This window comes from Amblyomma americanum, chromosome 9 (assembly GCF_052857255.1).
Source record: "Amblyomma americanum isolate KBUSLIRL-KWMA chromosome 9, ASM5285725v1, whole genome shotgun sequence".
NCBI lineage: Eukaryota > Metazoa > Arthropoda > Arachnida > Ixodida > Ixodidae > Amblyomma > Amblyomma americanum.
The window spans coordinates 143,877,210-143,899,370 of record NC_135505.1 but is presented as its reverse complement, the minus strand read 5'-3'; the positions used below and the strand labels follow the sequence as shown (position 1 = coordinate 143,899,370).

Here is a 22,161-nt window from a genome sequence, read left to right as displayed (position 1 = left end):
TGGCAGCAAATAAAGGCCAGACAGTGGGCGCCAAAGCAGAATGCTGTTTGCCAAGACTAATGGTTACGGACATTGAACTGTTTCACTCGTAGTGGTCCTGGAAATGAACCTGCAACGAGCCTTGTTAGCGGTTTTCTCTCGACAAGCACAGCGTTCATGCAACGAGTTTATGCGTGGCTTTGCATACATGTGATGTAGTGGCATTGCCGAATGCTCATCTCTTGATGCAGCAAATGCCAGCGCTAGCTGGTTGTGCGAAATGCTGTTGAATCCCCTTCATGAGCACGCGAACTTCATGGTCCAGACGAGCCTCACGCTTTCCAATAGGCTTCGCACATTATCACCTCGCTCGCTTTTGAAAGGCTGGCAAAGGACTCTCTTCATTCTGCGCTTCAGGCACAGCTGGTTTCTTAGCTGGTGCGTAAAACAGGCCAAGTCCCGAGAGCCAGTTTTTGCATGATGCCATTCTGCCTTGTCATGGAATTGTTTTCTTGTGACTGGCCTGCCACGGCGGTGCATCGCTCTCTGAATCGGCGGCACACATCTGCGATTCGACGTCAGCTCCTGTGAGGTATGTCTGGTGCTCCGCCCCTCCTGGCTGCAGGCTTGGCTCTCCACCTGAAACTTCCTCACGCTCCTCCCCTATCCTCCTTTCCTGCTTTGCGTTTGTGATGGTGGTCACGTGATGCGGACACCGCAAAAGCAGGGGAGCTTGCCAATTTACAGCTAGCGTTGTAATGTGTTTGAGCCTTGGAAGGCTTTGAATTAAGTGTGCACTTAATAGACGAGACTTGAGAAAACAGCCCTTTTCTGCCTTCGTCATGAACCAACTAGCCCAAGAAAAAATCTTACATGAAAGGCGCATCTTGTCAAACATATCTCTGAAGGAACGTTTGAGGTTGATTTAAATTTAGGGCTCTGAACCTTCACGTGTTGCAACATACGACCGTACAAGACCGTAACTCACCACTTTGAAGCAAGCATGCAATGTGAAATTATAATCGGGAAGTAATAGCTCATTAGCATCTGCCCAAGCAGAGCCGTACGGCTACGGCGGAAAGCTGTGCAGTTTCACAAAACATCACAGTTGAATAAAAATTTTTCCTGGTTCGAGGGCAAAGTTTCCTTCAACTACGAAGTCTATGTGAAAGCTGTATTTTGTATTAGAGAAAACAAAAAAGTTTGTTACTCTTTGCAGCTACAAAAAGATGCAAACCAGAACAGATGCAAGCATGGGAACACCTTTATTAGCTATGCCATCCAAGCAGGAGTGGGCTTTCTTCAGGAGCGTAAAGCGTCACAGGTAGAGACCTTCTGGGCTTCCTTCTTTCTTGCGGTAGAGGACGTTCTCTTTAGACTTGCGGAAGTCTTCGCTCGTCACTTTCATGCGTCTCTCACGTAGTGCCATCAGGCCTGCTTCAGTGCAGATGGCCTACATTGAACAATGTACACAATGTGAACATTACACTGTTGGAACACTAAAACACAAAATCACAAGCTGTGCCATCCCAATTGCATATAGCTATGAATGCTGTTTCGTTTTCATAACAACAGCTTATGCTGCTATGCTGGTTTGTTTCTGCGGAAACTTTGGCCACCTGTAATTGTCTGTGTAGTGAAATGCAAGTGTGTTTAGGACAAGGAATTAAACGCTTTCAGATGCCATGAGAAGGAAGGCTCTCAGGGTATAAAATTCAGGCTGATGATTACTGCGAGCCTTGAACTATTATATGTATGCCATAAGCATACAAATAATATGTGCCAGTGGTCAAAACAGTGCTTTTGGTTGCGAATAGCCAGAACCGCTCATGAATGTCAGCTTTACAATGGCGGCATAACTGCAATTAGTCCCTTGCAAGTGCTACATGTGCAGTGGTTGTCTTGCAATATTCAATCGAAACATTCAGAAGCAAGTTTGCTATGCCAACCAAGGTTGATGATGTTGCAAGTAGCGGGATGCCACAATGACACCGTAACAGACTGCTAAGTTGTGGCACCACAAGGAGCCCGTGGCTATGTCATTGACACGCTGTCTACTTATCTGCCTTTTGGCCCTTTTAGGGCCGCAATAATGTACAGAACAAAAACTTTTGTGCTTCGTGCGAGCTCAGTGTGATCGTGATGTAACTTGAAATAGTAGCAGGGTGGGTGCAAGACCACTGAAAGTTGTTGCTCTGGTTGTGTGTTTTGAATAACCAATAACGATGCATATTTTTAATACATTACTGCCTCTTTTTTTTTCATTACGGGGGTTTGCTTATAGCCACCAACCAAAAAATGGTAATAGCCAGAATAGCCTTGTTTCAAACAAGACCAAAAAAAAAAAGGCAGCCACCATCTGGAAGACGAAGCAACGAGCGTTAGCTGTTTGGTTTACTCGATGAAGAAACCGAAGAAGGACACGCCGCTCGTCTTGAGAAACGGAATTTAATACCCTTTGAAACAGGTGGATTGCCACCATGTTTGACTACGCGTGCACGCATGCCGCCTTGCGCCATCTATCAGACAAATTACGATACATGTCTACCCATTGTCGAGTTGCACCACCTCAAGATACATCCCAAACGAAATTTGCTTCGTTTGGGGGGTCAAGGTGGGCCTAGAATTCGGCTTGTGGTGCGATATGGTGACGCTTCAATTAGTAATTGCATGTATACAATGCTTACCTATTATGTAATTGTGGTTTTATTTCTGTACCGCAACCCATAGGGTTTTATTTGCTTACCAAAGTCAGTATACAACTGTCCCCGGATGGGTGCCCGTTGTTGTCGGAGTATATATAGCGGAACGAATGTATGCATGTATAGCGGTCCCGTAACAGGACAGTCTCCCCCTCCCGTTGTAGGATATTTTTTGGGGGTGAGGAAGGAAAGAGTTCGGAGGGCACAACCAATTTTAATGGCCGCCATCTTGGGTTCGAGAAAACAAAACTATACCACTGTTTCGTCCCCTGACATCAAACTCACATAGTTCCACCTCTATTCATCATATTGGACCATGATATCATTGGCACACAACAGGTGGTTGTTTCTACAATGCTATTGTAGATGGTGCTACAAGTATCAATGTGAGATGAGCTGTTTTCTAGTTGCAGCCACAGATGGCGCTGTGATCAAGGGTCGTAGCAGACCCCATGAAATCTCGAAAGGTGATGAGTAAGAGCTAACGCTCTTAAAATGGCATCAGAGGAATATGTAGGTCGGAAATTGCTGGTGATCAAAGCATGGAGGAATCCATCCACAATATAAAAAACTATGCTTGCAGTACTTTTTGGTCGGAAATTGGTGATCAAAGCATGAAGGGATCCATCCACAATATAAAAAAAGTATGCGTGCAGTACTTTTAGGCAGTACTTTTCAACCAAAATTTGCAGCAGTTTCAGAAAGATGCTGGCATCCCAGAAATGAAAAGATAAAAAAAATAACAATCATTCTAAATATATATTACCGTTTAACCCATTTGTTGCCCATAATATTTGCTCTATACATATCGCTCTACTGTCCTCTGGGCGTATCTCATTCCACGTTCGCAAGAGCATATCACTATAGAAACTTGGAAGTTTAAATCATATCGCATGATGGTTTGCAGTAGCATCTATGACTAACCTTGATGTCTGCACCAGACAGATCATCCTTGGCAGCTACGAGGTCATCACAGCAGACGTCACCGGCGAGCGTCATGCGTGCTGTGTGGATCTGGAAGATGCGCCGCCGGGTTCGCTCGTCTGGCAGTGGGAACTCAATTTTGCGGTCAATTCGGCCAGGTCGGATCAGAGCTGGGTCTAGGGTCTCGATCCGGTTAGTTGCCATGACCACTTTGACATCGCCGCGCGAGTCGAAGCCGTCCAACTGGTTCAACAGCTCCAGCATAGTCCGCTGGATTTCCCGCTCCCCACCTGAGTTGGAGTCGTACCTGGGAAGTGCAGTGCAGAGGAAGCGTAAATGAGAAAAACTTCACCATTAACAAGGAAGTAAAAGTACCCGCTGCTGAATCAAGCACTCTTGAAAAATCTCTACAGGACAGGCTGGAAAGGCCTAAACTAGGAGTTCTCAATCTCAAAAAGAACCAAGGAACCCCAGATCTTTGCTTTTGTCTTTTCCTGCCTAAAATGCATGCAATACAGAGCATACAGATGCTCAGCCCCTCAGAAAAATGGCCAAACTCAATCTGTAATGACCTCCAAGATGCCTCACCTACTGAATAAACATCTGAAGGCCTTGATAGAGAGAAAAGGAAAGGAAGGCAACTCACCGTTTTGTTCCGACTGCATCAATTTCATCGATGAACACAATGGATGGTGCATGCTCTTCTGCCACCCGGAACAGCTCTCGAACAAGCTTTGGGCCATCGCCCTGTAGAGAGAAAACAAAAAGAGGCAAAACAAGTCTTAACCATGCACTAATGACTATATCCACCTCATTCTAGTCTCCTCATTGTGTCCAGAAGAAAACAGCAAAACATATTCTTCATAACGTCAACTATGAGATGGCATGAAAATAAAGAATGTACAGGCTGACAATCAGGTTAACTTGAAATCTAACAATAGAAGAAAGGGTCCATGATAATGAAGACGCAAGTACTATACAGTACCAGGTACTTTTGAATGAGCTCGGAGCCGACGACACGCAGGAAAGTGGCCGATGTCTGGTTGGCGACGGCCTTGGCGAGCAGTGTTTTGCCCGTGCCCGGCGGTCCGTACAGGATGACGCCCTTGGGCGGCCGGATGCCCATCTCCTCGTAGTACTCGGGGTGCGTCAACGGCAGCTCCACACTTTCTTTGATCTCCTGCACGATGACGAACCAACACGCAGACTGGGGTTACAGCGAGGCCAGTCAGGCATCATGCTTGCAAACAGAACATGGCCCCGTCAACTGGGAGTGGCTTCCTGACACCTAGCGCAGCATCACTGATCAAGAGAGGTATAAGTTGAAGGGACACTAAGGAAAAATTGCACAAGGCATGTATTCGTCAACATTACCATGGCAAAGAGGCCACTTTTAATGAAAAAGAAATTAATAAACTAGAAAAGGTCAAGGAATTAAATACACGTATTGCTGCCACTGCTTACGTTTACAAGCAAACTGTGATGAATCAAGACCTGTTTTTTTTTTTTTTTGGCACGGATCCGTGAGGCTAGACGATACCACCATTCACTTCCAGACATTGATTCCCTTGTGGTGTCGATGTAACGAGTTTGAATTGATTGGAAGGAAAAAATTTCTGTACCTGTAAATGAGATCTTCTCAGCAATAAATATGTTAGTTGCTGCTGGACAAAATCCGACATAGCGAGGAAGCGCCGTAAAATCGACTTTTACTCTGAGTAAAGCCTGGATGCAGTATCCAGCGTCCCATTAACAGAGGTAATGTTCAGTAACAGGCTTTGGTGAATATGCCCAGTGTGACACTGCACTCTGTCCAAGATAAACAATATAATGACATGTGGGAGTAAGCTTAGCCAGTAAATATAATTTAACCCAATAGATTGCTTGGACCTGAGGTCATGGGTGCTATGATGGTGAATACCGCGTGCAGTCGAGAAACGGATTCAATAAGCGGATTATAGAAACGCGCACCTTCTCTCAGTGCTCCTGGTTCGCCACCATGGCGGCTGCTGTGATGTTGGTGCAAGCCACGTAAAAGAACTGGAATGCTACCTGTCATTAAAGGGCTACTGACCACCCTCTGGTTGAAAATATTGTTTACCCCTGTGGTTGTGAGGCATCGTCCCTGGAACATATGGCCGCAAAAATTTCTTGAAGAGACCCATTAAAAGCGGCGTTACAGCCATCGCAATCAAGCTGCTTTGCTGTGCTCCTCCCCTTCCGTTTCCTCTCCGAGACTTTTCTCTCTCCCGCTTCATCGACTACCAACCGCAAGCGAACCTCGCCCTGCTCCTCCGATGATAGCGGGAGGAATGGGGTCTGGTGGAGTATGCCACATGTTGATGTCATGGACCCGCCTTGGAAAGTACTATATTCTTTTCTTGCTCTTTGTTATTTGGGATAAACGCCAGCCAGAATGACAGACCAATGGAATGCCTTTTGGGAAGATTGGAAGGTGACGTCTCTCCAAGGCTCGGGATATCAGTGTGGAGGATGAGGAGGTTGCCTTCTTGAAAGGAAGAGCAAAAGGGCTTTGATTTGGACTTTTTCTGCTTTTCGGGGCACATGGCTCTAGTATTCTGCAGAGGTTATCTTTCATGCCTCACCTTTACACTGGGTTTGCTTGTTTTAAAATGTTTAAACCTTGCTCAGTGGCCCTTTAGAGCACGACATGGACATCGAAATTGGGAAGAAAAAATAAGGCCTAGTTTTTTTTAGTAAAAGAAATTGAACCATTATGTGGCGAATGCATTCGGTGATGCAAATCTACATGAAGAGAGAGTCTAAAAACACACAGATAAGGCACCTACCCAAGTGTGATTTTATGTATACGAAAACATCCTGAGAGTTGCTCTGCGCTCGACTTCCTTGGTCACGTGCACTGAGTGCATGTTAGAATAACTGCACTTGTACAATACTGATGAGGGGGATAATTGCACAAATTGCGGGTTTATCAGGTCTAACCTGGATCTGTTGGTCGAGGCCTCCAATGTCTGCGTAAGTCTCCTGGGGGGCCTTCTCTAGCTTCATGACAGCCACCATGGGGTCGGCGTCATCTGAGAGCACGCCCACCACAGCGTGCACCTTGTGGTTCAGCAGCACAGAGCAACCAGGCTCCAGTTGGTCCTGCGGAAAAATGTACTCCCTTTTTAACCATTCCCCCAAAATTACTCCCAAATAAGGGGCTTATTTCGCCTTATTTCTCCCTCCCTGACTGCCAAGAGCAGAACAGCCAAGGGTAAAAGTGACCTAGCATCCAGCCAGTAGTACTGATGGAAACTAGAAACGGCAGAACCTTGATAACACACAGCAAGGCAAACAAAAGTAGTGGCTTAAATAGCAGCAACGAAAATATGGATGCTGAAAAGGAGAATAGTTACATGAGACACTGACGCAAGTAAACAAGCAAGAAAGCTAGACGAATCAGAATATTGTCAGCTTTTAGCCTCCTGATGGTCACACTTCTTTTTTTTTTTTCGAAAATGGTAGCAAAATCGTCATCTAGTACCTGTGCTGCCATCAGTTGGCAAGCCACGAAAATGCTTTGGATGACCAACGCACCTCAAACCAGACACAGAGAGCCAGAAAACACATGACAAGCTAGACTTGTCACAAGCCAGAAATGACAGTTGGCTTACGACGAGCCTGGCTTGTCCCAAGTCTGCTAGGGGATAAAGCACTGGGGAAAAGAAAGAGGCGAGCAAGTTGAAAAAGACAACACATACACAAGGAGGAAATGCACTTTTGACTGCTCCAATGTGCACATAAAGAGCATATTCGTAATTCCACAAGCCATAATAACTGTTCATCAATAGATATTGTAGACGCCAGGCAAATGAATCCAGGTGAGTGGCCTCCATTCAAGTGCTCAGAACACTCCGCCTTCATTCTTGCAGCATAATGCTAGACTGCCTCAAAGCCAACGACAGCAAGCAGGCCATGACTGCACTCGAACTACCACACCGCACCACAAAACTCTCGGTGATTCACTGCAATAAAAACCTAATTAATAACAAAAAGCGCTACCATTAAGGATCAGCAACGCCACCAAAGCACACAACATGCTGTGTCTACATAAACTAAATGCAGTATCGCACCTACACGAAGACTGCAATCGATGAAAAGGCTCGAGGGGAAAACCACTGAGCGATCCTCTTCACCAACACAACACTGACCTTGTCGACGAAGGACAGCATGCTGACGTAGTGCTCGCTGCCCACAGAGGTCGACACGATGGCGTGGCTGTCATCTATGATCTCCTCCAGGGTGCCCACTGACATCGGGCTGCCTCTCAGGTCGTCCACCTGTAAAGGCACGCCATTACCACAAGGCAAAACGCAGGAAACCGTCGTCATGTTATCTTCGCTTTTGCTGTACACGTGAGAGCGCTTTGCGATGCTCACTTGAGGCAACAGTGCTTGTCAAAATTATGCCAGCAATGGCCTTTAAGAGCTAGTTGTCAAGGTCAGAAGCCGCCATGAGGGAAGAGCGAAGGAAACTATGCCTGTATAAGCTGCCATATTACAAAATTGGGGAGAAGAGAGGCAGAGAGAAGTGCCAGACCTTGGAGCGTTCTTCCTCGTGCTTCTCCTCCTGCGGCTTGAGACGTTCCTGGTTGCGCAGGAACTCGTCCTCCAGCAGCAGGTAGTCCTTGATGCGCTCCAGCTTCAGCAGCTTCAGCCGGCACCGGGTGTGTGGTGTCACTGTGTGGACACGCCACCAATGTACACTGGTGCCAAGAGCAAGCCAGAACTTGGAAGGAAGCACACGGAATTGGCAGTGACACCATCTTGAGGCCGACACATCAGACAACCACTAGTGCAATGCAGTGCTGTACCTCGTTATGTGTTGCCTCTACTTGACCAATGACACTGAGCATGCACCACCTGTACAAACTGCACACTACATACTCATCATATCAGCTAGCAGTACGAAAGAAAATAATGGCCAGAGAGACAGGATGCTGCTGAAGCAGCCTTTGAACAGCAATAGTGGTCTGTTCTTAGGGGTTTGCGCAGTAGTACTATATTCCTTTGCACAAACAGAGGTACTGTCTTTGCCAAAACCAAATGAGGAGCCAAAACGGTAGCGGCAGCGTGCTCTCAGCTGAGCGGCAGCGCTGCAGTCCCCGGCGCTGGCCACTGCTCCCCGGCTGCGAGTGCAAACTGGGTGACATAAGCTCGTGCTCTCGCCCTCCTTCCTTGGATGAAAGAAGTAAGCAGGCAGTATGTGTGGACAGCAATTTCGCACCTTTGGAGTGCTGTCGTACTGAGCCAGAGTGGAGGCTTATGTCAGCCAGTTTACACTTGCAGCCAGGGAGCAGTGGCCAGCGCCAAAGATAGCAGCACCATCGCTCGGCTGCAAGCCTGCTCCAGCTGCCTACGTGGCTGCTCGGTTAATTTTAGCAAAAACGGTACATATACATTACAAATGTCAATAAAGTAGAAGTATATTTTTTGAAAGGCGGTATTAACTTTAGGCCATGAACTTTAGAATCGGCGGTGCTAAAATAGTGACATCCTTTCACTTTTGCACATGCACCTCAGCAAAAGCCAGGTATGAGTTCAGCACAGCCCGTGGTTTTCATAGCCAAGCAATACATGTCCTGCCTGATACCTGCCAGCATCATGTCATTAGGTGGTGTGGAAACTCACCGGTCGGAAGCTTGCTTGCTGCCTCAGGTCCCCTGGTGCGCTTCTTGCGCTTGCCCACACGGCTCGGTATGGGTGGCTCATACTTCCGTTTCTTGTCCTGGAACCATGCAACAACCTCAAGTTAGGTTATGCTACTATTATGGCTAGTGAAGATATTGGCAATAATACATAAAAATGTGTCGAGGTACGCCAGGAGAACCATGTCAACCACTCTGGCCTGCACTTCAAATTAAAGGAGCATGGAGATGAAATTTTCAGCTGCATATTTTCTTCCTTGCAATATGCGTAACACATTAGAGTGGGATACAACTCCAGAATGAAGCAGCTCTTCGTGAACAGATGACCCCCTTCCAGCTATCCAGCTAATGGTGTCGGACTATTCTTAAGAATGCAGGGAGCCGAGTGACAATGCAGGACCAGGGAGGGGGGGAGGGACTATCCCTAACCATGAAGGGAGTAGACTATCCCCTTTCATCTGCCACTCCCTGCATTATGAGGCTAGCAGGCTCATGTGAGCAGGCTCATGTGAACTGGCCGATGCTATTGGCTGGAAGCAGGTCCTTTGACGGAGAAAAGCTGCTTTGTTCTTAAGTTGTGTCCGACTATAATGCATACAGATAACTGCATGGAATTTGTCTTCACCTGGTAAATAACTTATAGTTGATTTCTTCCCTCATGCTGTTTCAGATTTAACAGCCCAACGGTGCCTATGACATCAAAGTTCAGTTCAGGTCATGCGCTTGAGACATTAAGAAAAAAATGTGATATGATGACTGCTTTTTCTTTTCAATTCACTGCAACTCAAATATCAGCATGCCCTAAGAGCCAGAATGGCAGAGAACAATGATATAGTTACGATATCACTGTTTTTGCATGTCTCGCATGACCTGACCTGATCTTCAACCCCAAAGCCATCTTTTGCCTGTTGAAAGTGAAACAATACGAGAAAAGAAATTACCTTTAAAGTTACTTATTAGGTGTAGACAAATTCCATGTAGCAACACAAGCACACTAGTGCCTTATACACCATTAAAAAAAATATGCAATTAAAAACTTGGGAGTCCACACTCCTTTCAAAATTTTACGACTCGATCAGTTCATCACTTCGCTTGCTGCCAATATTTTCACAATGCTAGCAGAGAATGTCCAGTATGATGGCCAGTCTTTCTACACAACACTTTGTTCTGCTCAAGATGCTGTCACGTACCCTGGTGTTTACAATCCCAATGAATGGCTCCTCACTATTTTGACACAGAATATTACACATTATTCTAGCATATTACTGCCCACCCAAGGCAAGAAAGCTATCTGGTACTGCACAGAGCTGGAGGAGTTGATAAAGATGTCTCATTGCAGACATGAGTGTAGCGCTCCAGCGACGACAGACTCAAAGGAGGCAGAGCCCACAATGGTATTTCTATTCGGTTCCGCTTTAAATGCAATGACGCATGTGTGCTTGCTTTAGAAGCTGAGCAAATAGGAAGTAGTAAAGCTGTGTTCTGTTTACTTCGTCTATAGCGATGGGACAAGCTCTCCAGGTCTGAACTCAAAACCAGATACACAAACTTCGACAATACCCAGCAAGTGTGGGTTAACTACAGTAATAACAAGTGCTACGCGACGGCACGGCAGCCTGCCGATGGACGAAACCTCGAATTTGTGTCCCGCTGCGAGTACAAAGCACGCAGGGTCAACTTTTTTTTGAGAGGAGGTTTTAAACGAAACCTTGCTTGCAGCACCATGGACTTTTCATGGCGCTGACGAAATGTAACCGTTTACGTGAACTAATGGGCCACAGTTATAAACTTTCCGACCAGACTTTATGCAACGGGAGTGACACTTTGATCTGGTAAAGGGGCACGTCGAAATCCCGAGGGCGCAGTCATGTTACGATATCTTAAGGCAGAAGCATATATTACACAAGACACCATAATACCTTATCGTCTTTCTTGTCACCGCCCGATGCACTTCCACCACTGCCACCCTGAGACTGATTTTGACCCTGTAAAGAGATGCAAACACAAAGATGAATGCAGGCACATGAAATACACAACCACCCACAAGAAGATTAGCCCCTTCTCAAATTAGCTGCAATGAAATCGTATTTACTGCTCCGCAGATGCCAATGAGGAGAACAATTGTTACGAAGAACCTATGATTAGTAAAAAAAAAGAATTTGTGTTTAGTCACTGCTCGGAACCATAGACATCGACAAGCCGAAAGGTTGTCGCCTTTCATTACATTTACACCTTAAGCATCTCAAGAGAACCTGCTTGTACACACACTGATTATAACTAGAGATCTCCAAACTACTTTAAGCGCACAGCAATATCTCAGAATTGTACCATTTCGACAACGCTACAAAATCACGATGACTTGCTCACCATTTCGGCGACAGAAGATTGATGCCAGTGGCGATCGCCAAATTTTGTAGTGCAAGCTTCTACTGGAGATCAGTGCAAGCTTCAGCTACTTCAACTTTGCAAGTTATCTGAATGCCAAAAAAAAAAGTTGCAAAATCAACTGAAACACATCAGCTAAATGTTTATAACTTAGTTTCATGTAATGAATAATTTCACAAAACTGATTTTTTAGTTTCAGTTTTGATTTCTAGTGCGTGGTCGTCTGAGGTCCTGATGTTTGACGTGTTTGTATGTTTAAAAATATGAAGAAGTGATAGATGCGATTGTTTGCAACACCACTGATGCCCAGCATCAAATCGCCCGTGTCTGGTCCAGCGAACGCGACTTGAGCGTATTTATTTCATGCTGAATCAGGACGACGAGGTACGCGAGTTGGTTGATGTTCGTTTTAGAGGCGAGAACTAGCGTAAGGAAAGCGTTAAACACAACGCTGTGCCAGGACAACGTCTATCTCAATCTGTGCTCAGCTGTGCATTTCTCCCTTTCATTGTTTTACACTGTGTGGTTTCAAGTTTCGCCTTAAAACATTAATTACTCTTCGTCGAGCACTATAAAACAGCCTCCCAAGCTGGGTTACACAACAGCCTGAGACGAAGCAGCTTTCAAAGCGACAGCTCTTGAAGAAATGCCAAGACATTCCAGCGGCTTGCGCCATCGGCCTTGTCAACAGAACAGTCTTTTCCTTCGCAGATCGTGCCGCTTTGGTGCCGCAGACCATGCCAGCGGCGACAAAACGCTACAACGCCGCGTTGGCTTGGTCTTCAGAATGCGCCGATCCAATCCAATCCACAACACCAATCAGCCGTGCCACCGTCGGCTGCCGCTGGGGAGGCCGCTGCTCGCACTCGATCGCCAGCAGTCGCACAGCGGCCGCAACACCGGCGGTTTGACGGCGGCGCAAATCAGCGCGAAGTCGAGCCCGAAAACAGCCAGAATCATGGCCACGCAAACCAAGGGCCGATTTCCGTAAGTAGAAATGCGGCGCACGCGCGGCATTTCGCCGCACGCGCACTACTTGCGACCGCGCGCGCGCGTACAGCAGCGGTAGCTTTGCAAGTGTAGCCGCGCATCGGCATGCGCTCCCTTCACCGGCGGCTGTAGCGGAATCCAAAACGACTTTAACCAGCTGTTTAGGCCGGCAGCCAGAGACCTGATTATTTGCCGGTCTTTCCCTCGAACCCCGTTGCGCTACGCTTCTTGGCGGAGCGCGCCGGGATCGTTCATTGGCGAGCGATGAACCGGGATGTCACGACCTTCGCTGCCTATCAATTAAGTGGCTCTTTACGACAGCGAGCTGATAAAAACGTGCGGAGAGATTACGGAGCGGAGGAGAATGTCCGTGCGGTGCCCGCGTGATTTCACTTTTGCCGACTTTTCGCCTTTGGTTAGCGATGCTTGCCCGGGCGAAATTCGCGCGTACCAGCCAGCAGAACGACATGCTCCGCGTCAGCATCGCGGTGTGAATGACCAGAGGCGCTAGCCTTAACCTTGAATAAAACCTGTTGCCGTTCGTACTCACTTTCTCTTCGCCCTTGGCGCGTGCTCAAAAATGCGCCGATGAGCGGAAACACGCTAATTACCAAAGGAAGTATAGGAACACCTGTTGAAAAGCGGTCAATTAACGCACCTCCTTTTTTTTTTTACTTTTTCAGACTCATACCCAAAATAGTCAATGGCGGCATTGCAGGAATCATTGGCGTCACTTGTGTCTTTCCTATTGACTTGGTCAAAACGAGACTTCAAAACCAGCAGATTGGGCCCAATGGAGAGCGCATGTACCGCTCCATGTAAGTGACGTCACGTTAATAGCTGTTCTGCCAGGCTGTGCCCTTGTATGGGCCAAATGACCAGCATGTTTCCGCTTTCCACAGGCTCGACTGCTTCCGAAAGTCTTATGCGGCAGAAGGTTTCTTTGGCATGTATAGAGGTAAGAGCACAATTCAGCAGGGACTTAATGCTGCACAGAATGCTGGGAGTTTTATAAAATACAACCAGCTCTTGGTAATCCAAAGTCTAAGGGGAGCAAAAATTTATTTACTTATTTATTTAGAAAATGTTGCTGGCCCTTACAATGGGCCCAAGCAGGAGGGTGCATAAAAACATGTTCACAAAAAGCAATGCATAAAAAAGCGAAAACAATATAATGTGCAAGTCAACAATAGTTGAGTTGTTCGAATTACAGAGAATTTGATTTAACGGCAAAGCCATTTTAATGCATGACGTTGAAGAGACCAGTGAATTAGTTTTAATAACCAGCTGTTCAAATTTAGTGAGTTTGAACTGACAAAAGACAACTGTAATACCAGTGTGTCTTTATGCATATTTGGCGTGGAGAATGTGACAGTCAGTGACCAGTGTACAGATATTTTTAAATTAGAATATCTGCTGGTGCTTAGTGGATAGTATTCTCTGTGTGCAGTACTTTGAATGTATGTCATGCATGGACAAGATACTTTTACCAAAAGTGCCTCTATATAGAGTGTTCTCTGACCGTGCAGGTTCAGCAGTCAACATATTGTTGATTACGCCAGAGAAAGCCATCAAGCTTGCAGCCAACGACTGGTTTCGCCATGGTCTTTCGTCATCGAGTGGGTATGTGTGATCGTAAATTGTGGGGTTTAATGTCCGACATGTCAGTTTTGAGGGACGTCGTAGCGGAGTGTTCTGGATTTAGACTGCTGAAGGTTCGTTAAGTGCACGCTGACATCGCACGTGACACGGGCATTTTTGTATGAATTACAACTGCCATGGCTGAGATTGATATGTTGGGTTAAATACACTACACTGAACAGAAGGTTAATTATCACAGATGTGGCAAAAAACTTGTTCAGTCTGAGAGGTGAAGTGTGAGTAATGTACCGGTGCCCACAAAATTTTTCTTAACGCCGAACTTACAAAAATCCTGAATTTTCTCTCTACGTAGAGGCACAGCCAGGCATTAAGAAGTTTGTGCTGTTCGTGTAGGAAGGTACGGAATTCATCCGCCAAGTCGTGGATGCATACAGAAACTGCTGAGAAATTAAGTTTTGGTGCAATTTTTGTGTTCCGAAAACTTTTGTGGGCACCTGTATGTACGTCTCTCTAACACTGCATGCATTCCAATTTGTACTTGCAATGCAGTTGCAAGAAACAAGGACAAACTGAAGCTCGCCTTTATCAGTTACTGCATTCTAACGACAAAGATACTGCTTTAATTGAAAATGGAGCTTTTAAAAGCTAGATAAAGCAAAAAAAATGAAACGTACAGGTGTCACCATCACTGGCTGATTTTGCAGGTAAAGTGCAGTTTATGAGCACAGTTTTGGGGTGCAGATCCCAGAGGCTAAGCCACACCACCACTCACTTTGAAACAGTGATCACGGAGTCCCTACTGATGTATACTCCATGAGTTTGAATAAAGTTGGGGAAAAAATTTCACATTAAATTTTCTTGGGGATAAACATTCACCCTTGGTGTTGGTTAAACAACAACACACCCTTTAAAAGTCCAGAAGGAAGAAATAGGTTTCCATAACCTTCACCTACTTACGATTATGAATTTTTTTTTTATGGCGCAAGCACATCTCTGGCCAAAGAGCGCCATGGCACAAGGTATTTTTCGACTTCTCAAGGCTGGGTCAAAGACCCATTTCCCAAGCATTTCACCCTAAATAAGCCGAGCACCAGACCAGGGGAAAGGTTGTACCCATTGTATCACCGGTGGGTACCCGGCGGCACTGGGGTTCGAACCCCGCACCTTCCGCATGGGAGGCGGATGCTCAACCACTTGGCCACCGCTGCGGTACCTTCACCTACTTATGCCTTCAGCATGCTTCTCTGGGGCTGGGTCAAATCTTGGTAGGATTAAAACACAGTGAACTGCTTCTGAAACAAGTGCTTATCCTGCTAGTCTCCTAAACATTTTTCAAGCTGTTGCATTTGATGCATCATGACGTTTCAGTAATAAAGTTCCACTGCACCTCCGTGTTTCTTGCAGTAAGCTGAGCTTAACGCAAGAGATGCTTGCTGGTGGAGGGGCAGGCTTTTGTCAGATCATCGTCACCACGCCCATGGAGCTGCTGAAGATTCAGCTCCAGGACGCCGGGCGCACAGGTTAGTCTTGTCCACAGCAAATCATGCCTTGAGAGTATGAAGACTGCCTCAGGATTCACCCTGCTTGTATACTTTAGGGTGCACGCTTGTGCTGATTTTGGAAAAGGCAATGCAGTAGGCTAGCTGCACTGTTCCATTGTATGTGCCCTGCAAGCATTTCTAATGTTATGCTATCAGTCTTTGAAGTGCTGCATTAGCAAAGCAATCGATGGTGATGTTTTGGTGGAGTAGCATTATGTCCCATTGAAAAGCAGAATTGTGCGACTCACACATCATTGTTGGTGCCACTTAATACTTGCTTAGTTTTAGAATCAGTGTCTTGTGTTTGCACTGTGCAGCCATAGAAGCCAAAATGCTGGTGAGTGTTCATTATATGAGATGCTATCATTACAGGCCGATTAGCATCCGAACTGGCCACTTTTTGCGGTATCAAGATGCTCACAAGGCTGAAAGTCTCTAACACAATGTCTGGCTGTAATTAAAGGGCGCCTACCTTTGTGGCGGTTGACAATGCGTGGCTTCAGGAACGTGAGCATGGAGTTAATGCCTATAGTCGGATACAACTTAAGTCTGCAGTGAAGCTCCGCCCACATTCACGACCGCCTCACAGATTCCCTCCACGACAAAAAAGTAGGCCGCTAAAACTTTTCTTGTTGCCTAAACAAAAAGACTAATCGCAAGAAAAAAATTGTAGGCGTTAGAATGTTGATACATGGCTTGTTTACTATAGTCAAACATTAAAAAATTGATTTCGTTTACTGTTGCGATGAGCCAGCGGAGTAATACAGTACGCCGCGGACCGTGGCCCAGTATTAGCAACTGCCGTTTTTTTTAAGTTGTATTCTACTATAGTGTCCACTCCCCTAACCAGGTGGTGACACTTGCAAGCCACTTCTGTGACAGGAAAGTACTCATGGGCTGAAAGTTTCTGCATTCTGTGGTGACTAACTTGATGTTTGCTTCCATTTAAAGGGCACCTTCCTTTGCTTTGTGCTGGTTGACACACTGACTTGTAGAACTTGAGTGGAGAGTTTACACCAATTGTTGACTCCTTTCACCAGGTGGCGACGCTAAGCGTCTGTCGGCACGAGCCATTGCACTGCAGTTGGTTCGCGAGCGCGGCCTGGTCGGTCTCTACCGGGGAACGGGGGCCACCATGCTGAGGGACGTCACCTTCTCCGTCATCTACTTCCCTCTTTTCGCCCACCTGAACTCTCTTGGACCTCGGAGGACCGATGGCACGTCGGTCTTCTGGGCTTCGTTTCTAGCCGGATGTGGAGCCGGTTCGGCAGCCGCCTTCCTCGTTAACCCCTGCGATGTCGTCAAGACGCGCCTGCAACTGCTCAGCCGTGCACCGGGGGAGGCTGCCTACACGGGCATTCCCAATGCATTTGTGTGAGTATTGTATAGTATTTCACATCACTGTAGTGATAACTTTACTATAGGTTTTTGCTACCTACATCCATTATTACTGTCATCAGTGCTAACGTATTAGTAATGTAATTTAGATGGTAACGTGCCATGTGGCATTGGATAGGAGAAATGTGGAAGTTGCGCAAGATGCCAATATGCTGTACACTCTGGTCACTTGACAACTGCCCCTTTTTGGTTACAGTGGATACCATTATTGAAAATGAGGAAAAATAACTGCTCCTCATACGGTTGAAATTTCAGCCAGTGTTTCCAGAACAAATGAGCAGTCTCAAAAGTCTAGAAAAGCTTCTATGCACTATTGTGCTACGCACACGACTTTAGTGTTTCAATGCCAGTGTAACTAAAGAGGAAAAAAAAAAAGCCTTTGTAATTATGCTTTCCGAGTATTGCGTTGTTCGTGCTTTTATGATTTGCCTAAAAGGCTGGTTTTAGTGAACGAATACTGCTGTGCACATGAAGTGCAATACCCTTTCTCTTTTGTTTGTAACTCTTTTTTCCTTCCAGTGCAGAGTAATGAACTAGGACATGTTGGGTCAGGCTGACCCCTGTGCCCATCCTGTGCCTGAGTTTACCCTCTGTTTCTTTACATGTAGCCTAGACTAGGACTTGAGAGAAAACGAAGTGAGAGCATGGTGGTTTTGTTTCTTCAAGACAACCGGCTCTGTCTCCACGCTGATCGTTGCATTCCTCTTTCTGTTCCCTCTGTTCTCCACAGCCGCATTCTGCGTGAGGAAGGAATATTTGCTTTCTTCAAGGGAGCTGGCTGCCGTGTCATTGTGATTGCACCCCTGTTTGGCATCGCCCAGACCGTCTACTTCCTGGGCGTCGCCGAGTACCTTCTGGGAATGCAGAGGTGGGTAGTGGTGGAACCATACACATTCTCTGCCACACAATGCATAGGGGCATAGATGTCTCGGCTTCATTATCGGAGTTATCCTGGGCCAGAATGATTATAACAGTTCTTGGTAGTTGGTTCTGTTCGATTGTTATCTGGGAAATAACGTGGGTGTGGCGACGCTTGATTCGGTCATGAATGGGCAAAAAGGAATAAGATTGGAATAGGATTGTTATGGGGCTGAAACATGGAGGCTAACAAAAAGGGTTCAACTTGAATCGAGGACAGTGCAGCGAGTTATGGAAAAGAAAATAATAGATGTAGCGTTAAGAGATAGGAAGAGGGCAGAGTGGGTCAGAGAACAAACTCGTGTTAATGACATCCTAGTCTAAATAAAGAAGAAATGGGCTTGGGCAGGGCATTTAATGCGAAGGCTAGATAACTGATGGTCTTTAAGGGTAACAGAGTGGATTCCGAGAAGGCATGCCTAGCAGGGGGCAGCAGAGAGTTAGGTGGGTGGATGAACTAAAGGGGTTTGCAGGGATTAGGTGGCCGCAGCTGGCGCAAGACAGGTTTAATTGGAGAGACATGGGAGAGGCCTTTGTCTTGCAGTGGATGTAGTCAGGTTGATGATGATAAGGAGGATTGTTATATTATCCTGGACCTGGAAAAAGCTTTGAAGTGACATGTCTAAACCACAACCAGTGTTGTCTTTGACCCCATGCAAACTGTCCCCACGTTCCCCGTCTTTGCTGGAGCATGACTATTCCTAATGTTTGAAAAATCATCTGCAAGTCCTGCTAGCTAGTAACTGCAGTGCGACTTAATGCAGCTTTGAGGCAAGCATTGTTCACACAGGCAAGTAACAGTGATTGCGTGACCTGGCCGTGACCGCTAGTGAACAAGTGGTGCTCACACAATAGACTTTTGAGATGTGACAAGCGTCGAGGAGGCAGGCACCCAGTGCGGCTTCTGGACTGGTGTCTGGTGCCCAACAGCATGCAGTAAAGTCTGATGCAGCTGTTGTGGCTATAGAGAATGCTCATAGGCACCACTAATGGTAGTCAAGAAGTACACATTTGTACAGATGATTAGCCTCTCTCTACCTAGCACCTGTGTGTCGTCCACCTCTCCCCTGCCCCTTTCCACTTGCAGGGGAGAGGAGAGAGAGACGGCTCACAAAGAATGACTCAGCAAAAACGAAAATGCCTAAGAAAACGACTCCGCCGACAACAGCAGGCCTACGTGCAAAATGTATAGTCTCCCGAGGATCTGTGCATGCAAAAATGAAAAATGAGACCTGCGGGAGCTATTCCTTCTAGCAGTGCTCAGGAAGAGCAACCTGAGTCTTGCAAGCACCACAGGTGGTGGTTGTGTAGCACCACCACTGGTGCAGTGGTGTACCACTTAACCTCTGCGCCGGTAGTGGTATGAGGACTCGCCGTGACCTAACAATGTGACATATTTTGCGTAATCGGAATAATTTAGTTGTGAAAGACAATGAACTAGGAATTGGAATCAAATCAGAATGGGAATAGAATCAGAACTGGAATAGATTGGCGAGTGAAACAAGAACGCTATCGCATTTCCTCCGCATAAGGCCATTTGGTAGCCCCTAAATTTTTTTTATTGAGGCGACGATTTGCGACCGTTGCTGTTTGACCGAGACGGTTGCATGGCCTCTGAAACCCACCGGTGTGAATGCAGCTCTATAGCTACAATTTGCTGGGTCATTGCTGTCGCTGAATGACTAAGCAGCACCACTTTAATGCCTCTGTGCAAATCTATGCGAGCACTTTGTAAAGAGCTGTATTTTCGCCTGGCAACCATGGGAATTCTGGTAATGTGCTTGCCGGTAACAGTCAGTATAACACTAAAAAAAGATTCCTGTTTTTCCTTCCAGAGCCAAGACAGCCTAGTCTGGACCATGAAACTCGCACCGCCAACAAACCTAACAAAAAAACCACATGGGCTTTCGAACGACGATGACTCCTCTCCAACCCCCTCATACCCCGCCACTATGCAGCTTGTTCTTGTCTGAACCAGTTTAAACAAAGTGTGGCTATGCCTGCTTCCATCTCAGCAGCAGGAGATGGCACAAAAAGAATGCAGTTAGTTAGGAAAACAGCTGTCGCAGTATCAGCTCATTGGTGTAATCATTTCCAGTATTACAACTGTAGTTATGAAAAGCACTTGGCTATTCTCAAGTAAACAAGTATGATGCCAAAATATAACTCTTTTAAATGTATACAAGGTCAGTGCTGCATTCTGAATTGTGGACCAAGTTGGACAGTGCAACTTGCCTGGCCTGTACAAAATGCACTAGTACGTGCCAGTGTCTGCAGGCATGCTCCTCAGCAACATACAACATACAGTATCACATAAGGAAGGATTGTAGCGCCATCTGCTGTTGCAGAAATGCTACCAAAGACAAATGGGGACAGAGTTTTGTGCAGAAGCCCTCCCCAAATGCGACGTCTCTGTGAAGTTGGCGTGTAAACTCCTTCATAGTTCAGGTAGAGCCCTGTTTATACACCCTTACTAGCAATGCAACAGCAGGGGCAATTTAGAACGTAATTATCTTAATGATCCTTGCCTCAGTGTTTTTCGCTTAACCTTCTGCATTCGTGGAAGCAGGCAAAGCTGCTCTTGTGGAAATGAGTGCAGCAAATACAAACTATCTCCATGACACGCAATTTCTCGCCAGACAAGACTGGACGTCGTCACTCAAGTATGTCGCTTCATGTAGGCAAGAGAGAAGAATGGCAAAGTGTTTGGACCGTGGACTTTCATACCCATCTTTCAAGCCAGTGTTGCCTGCCTTGTGTGTCGTGTTACCAAGTTATTGTTGACCTGCCACTAGGACTTTTGCTGCAGTGCGCCTAGTACAGTTTCCGTACTTTTGATTTTTTTTTTTTTGCTAGTTTAACATGAGGAAAGTAGTAAGAAACGTTGTTGCCTTTACTGGTACAGTATGTTTGCTACCTCTTTTCAAGTGAAGTCAATGAGCACTCGAGTGGTAAAAGTGCCGAACACACCAGGGTTATACCAAGCAGGCAAAGCATGCATGTTCAGAAAATGTTGAGGTATGCATTTGCAGCCAAGTGTTTTGTACAGCATGATCAGCATATCGCGTGATGTCCAAAAGTTTAGGAAGTGGATGCACATTATGAAGCTGGCGCACAAGATTCTACTTTTCCAAGCAGTACGTAGCCGCTAGAGAAATCTCTGCCAAATGTAGCGTTTGTAATCAAACATTCATGAGCAGAACGTTGCATTGTTTTTTACTCTTTTTTTTCCCTAAATGGAAACATGCATCTACCTGCAAAATACTATTTCTACTTAGACGCACAAGGGAAGGTATGTTGCTGAGAGTGGGTAAACATTTTTTTGTTTTTAAGGATCTTTGCATGAAGCCAGATTACCAAGTGACCACGGTGCTTTTGCACCCTTGTGGTCTTCATATACATATTTCTTTTTGTAGGTTCTTATATACACTCGGTGGATTTGGGAAACTTTACACAGTGAGCTACCGCAATTGTGACAGCCCTATTGCTTCGAGTACATTTTAAGTAGTGCTTTGCTGCGTTGACCAAAAAGCAAAACCTCTTCTCTGCTAGTTGTTCTTGTTAAGCTTTAGAAGCAAACTAATACAGAAAACTTTCCTCTTTTATGTAGACAGTGAATATAGTAAGTGGTTGGTGGGAACGTTCCCCTTATTTCAGCAACTCCTTTTTTTCCTGTTTACTATGGTTGCATTGCTTTGCAATCGTGCACAGGAAGCCTTAACACGAGGAATGAAATAAAACTATATTCCTGTTACCAATTTGTTGGTTTTTCTGTTGCATGTGGCATCATTCGGCTTGGATAAAAGCACCAGACTTTTGGGCAACTGTTTCTTTTTCCAGGTTCAGATACTTTGGGAGTCGGGTTTAGATAGGTTTGGTAGTCGGGTGTAGTTTATTTTCTTTGTAGTTTAGCACCCTCCTTTGGCTGCGCCTAGAGCACGGCCAAAATAGTTTCATGGCCTCAGTTCAGGCTATTTCTATGGACAACACTGCATTTCGAGTGTTGCAAACGTTACTCGAGTGCTGATACCTGCTCGCTGAACCAAGATTT

At 46.0% G+C, this 22,161-nt stretch overlaps 2 protein-coding genes across 3 annotated transcripts; one reads left to right on the top strand and one right to left on the bottom strand.

Moving 5' to 3' along the window:
- Window positions 1-1,225: 1,225 nt before the first annotated feature.
- On the bottom strand, window positions 1,226-12,254 carry LOC144104720 (26S proteasome regulatory subunit 4). Of its 2 annotated transcripts, none has more exons than XM_077637878.1 (10): window positions 11,644-12,254; window positions 11,196-11,261; window positions 9,260-9,356; window positions 8,169-8,308; window positions 7,781-7,909; window positions 6,570-6,731; window positions 4,591-4,785; window positions 4,252-4,352; window positions 3,606-3,912; window positions 1,226-1,432 (listed from the first exon to the last, which is right to left on the bottom strand). In XM_077637878.1, the coding sequence occupies exons 1-10, from the start codon at window positions 11,644-11,646 to the stop codon at window positions 1,298-1,300; spliced, it is 1,335 nt and encodes a 444-aa protein (XP_077494004.1). In that variant the 5' UTR covers window positions 11,647-12,254; the 3' UTR covers window positions 1,226-1,297. The 2 variants fall into 2 exon arrangements, with proteins under 2 accessions (XP_077494004.1, XP_077494005.1); XM_077637879.1 differs by lacking the exon at window positions 11,644-12,254 and adding an exon at window positions 11,605-11,627.
- Window positions 12,255-12,448: 194 nt separating this feature from the next.
- Window positions 12,449-21,864, top strand: LOC144104721 (mitochondrial glutamate carrier 1-like). Its single transcript, XM_077637880.1, has 8 exons — window positions 12,449-12,648; window positions 13,335-13,469; window positions 13,554-13,609; window positions 14,181-14,274; window positions 15,658-15,773; window positions 16,835-17,168; window positions 17,923-18,060; window positions 19,946-21,864. Exons 1-8 carry the CDS (start codon window positions 12,449-12,451, stop codon window positions 19,959-19,961), a joined length of 1,089 nt encoding a protein of 362 aa, XP_077494006.1. The 3' UTR covers window positions 19,962-21,864.
- The last annotated feature ends 297 nt before the right edge of the window (window positions 21,865-22,161 follow it).

Coding starts and splice junctions, on each gene's coding strand:
- LOC144104720 (XM_077637878.1), bottom strand. Junction 9,357..11,195: donor GTGACAAGAAAGACGATAAG/GTATTATGGTGT, acceptor GCATGGTTCCAG/GACAAGAAACGGAAGTATGA. Junction 8,309..9,259: donor AGCAAGCAAGCTTCCGACCG/GTGAGTTTCCAC, acceptor GTGTCCACACAG/TGACACCACACACCCGGTGC.
- LOC144104721 (XM_077637880.1), top strand. CDS start 12,449: ATGCGCCGATCCAATCCAATCCACAACACCAATCAGCCGTGCCACCGT. Junction 13,610..14,180: donor TTTCTTTGGCATGTATAGAG/GTAAGAGCACAA, acceptor CTGACCGTGCAG/GTTCAGCAGTCAACATATTG. Junction 14,275..15,657: donor GGTCTTTCGTCATCGAGTGG/GTATGTGTGATC, acceptor TGTTTCTTGCAG/TAAGCTGAGCTTAACGCAAG.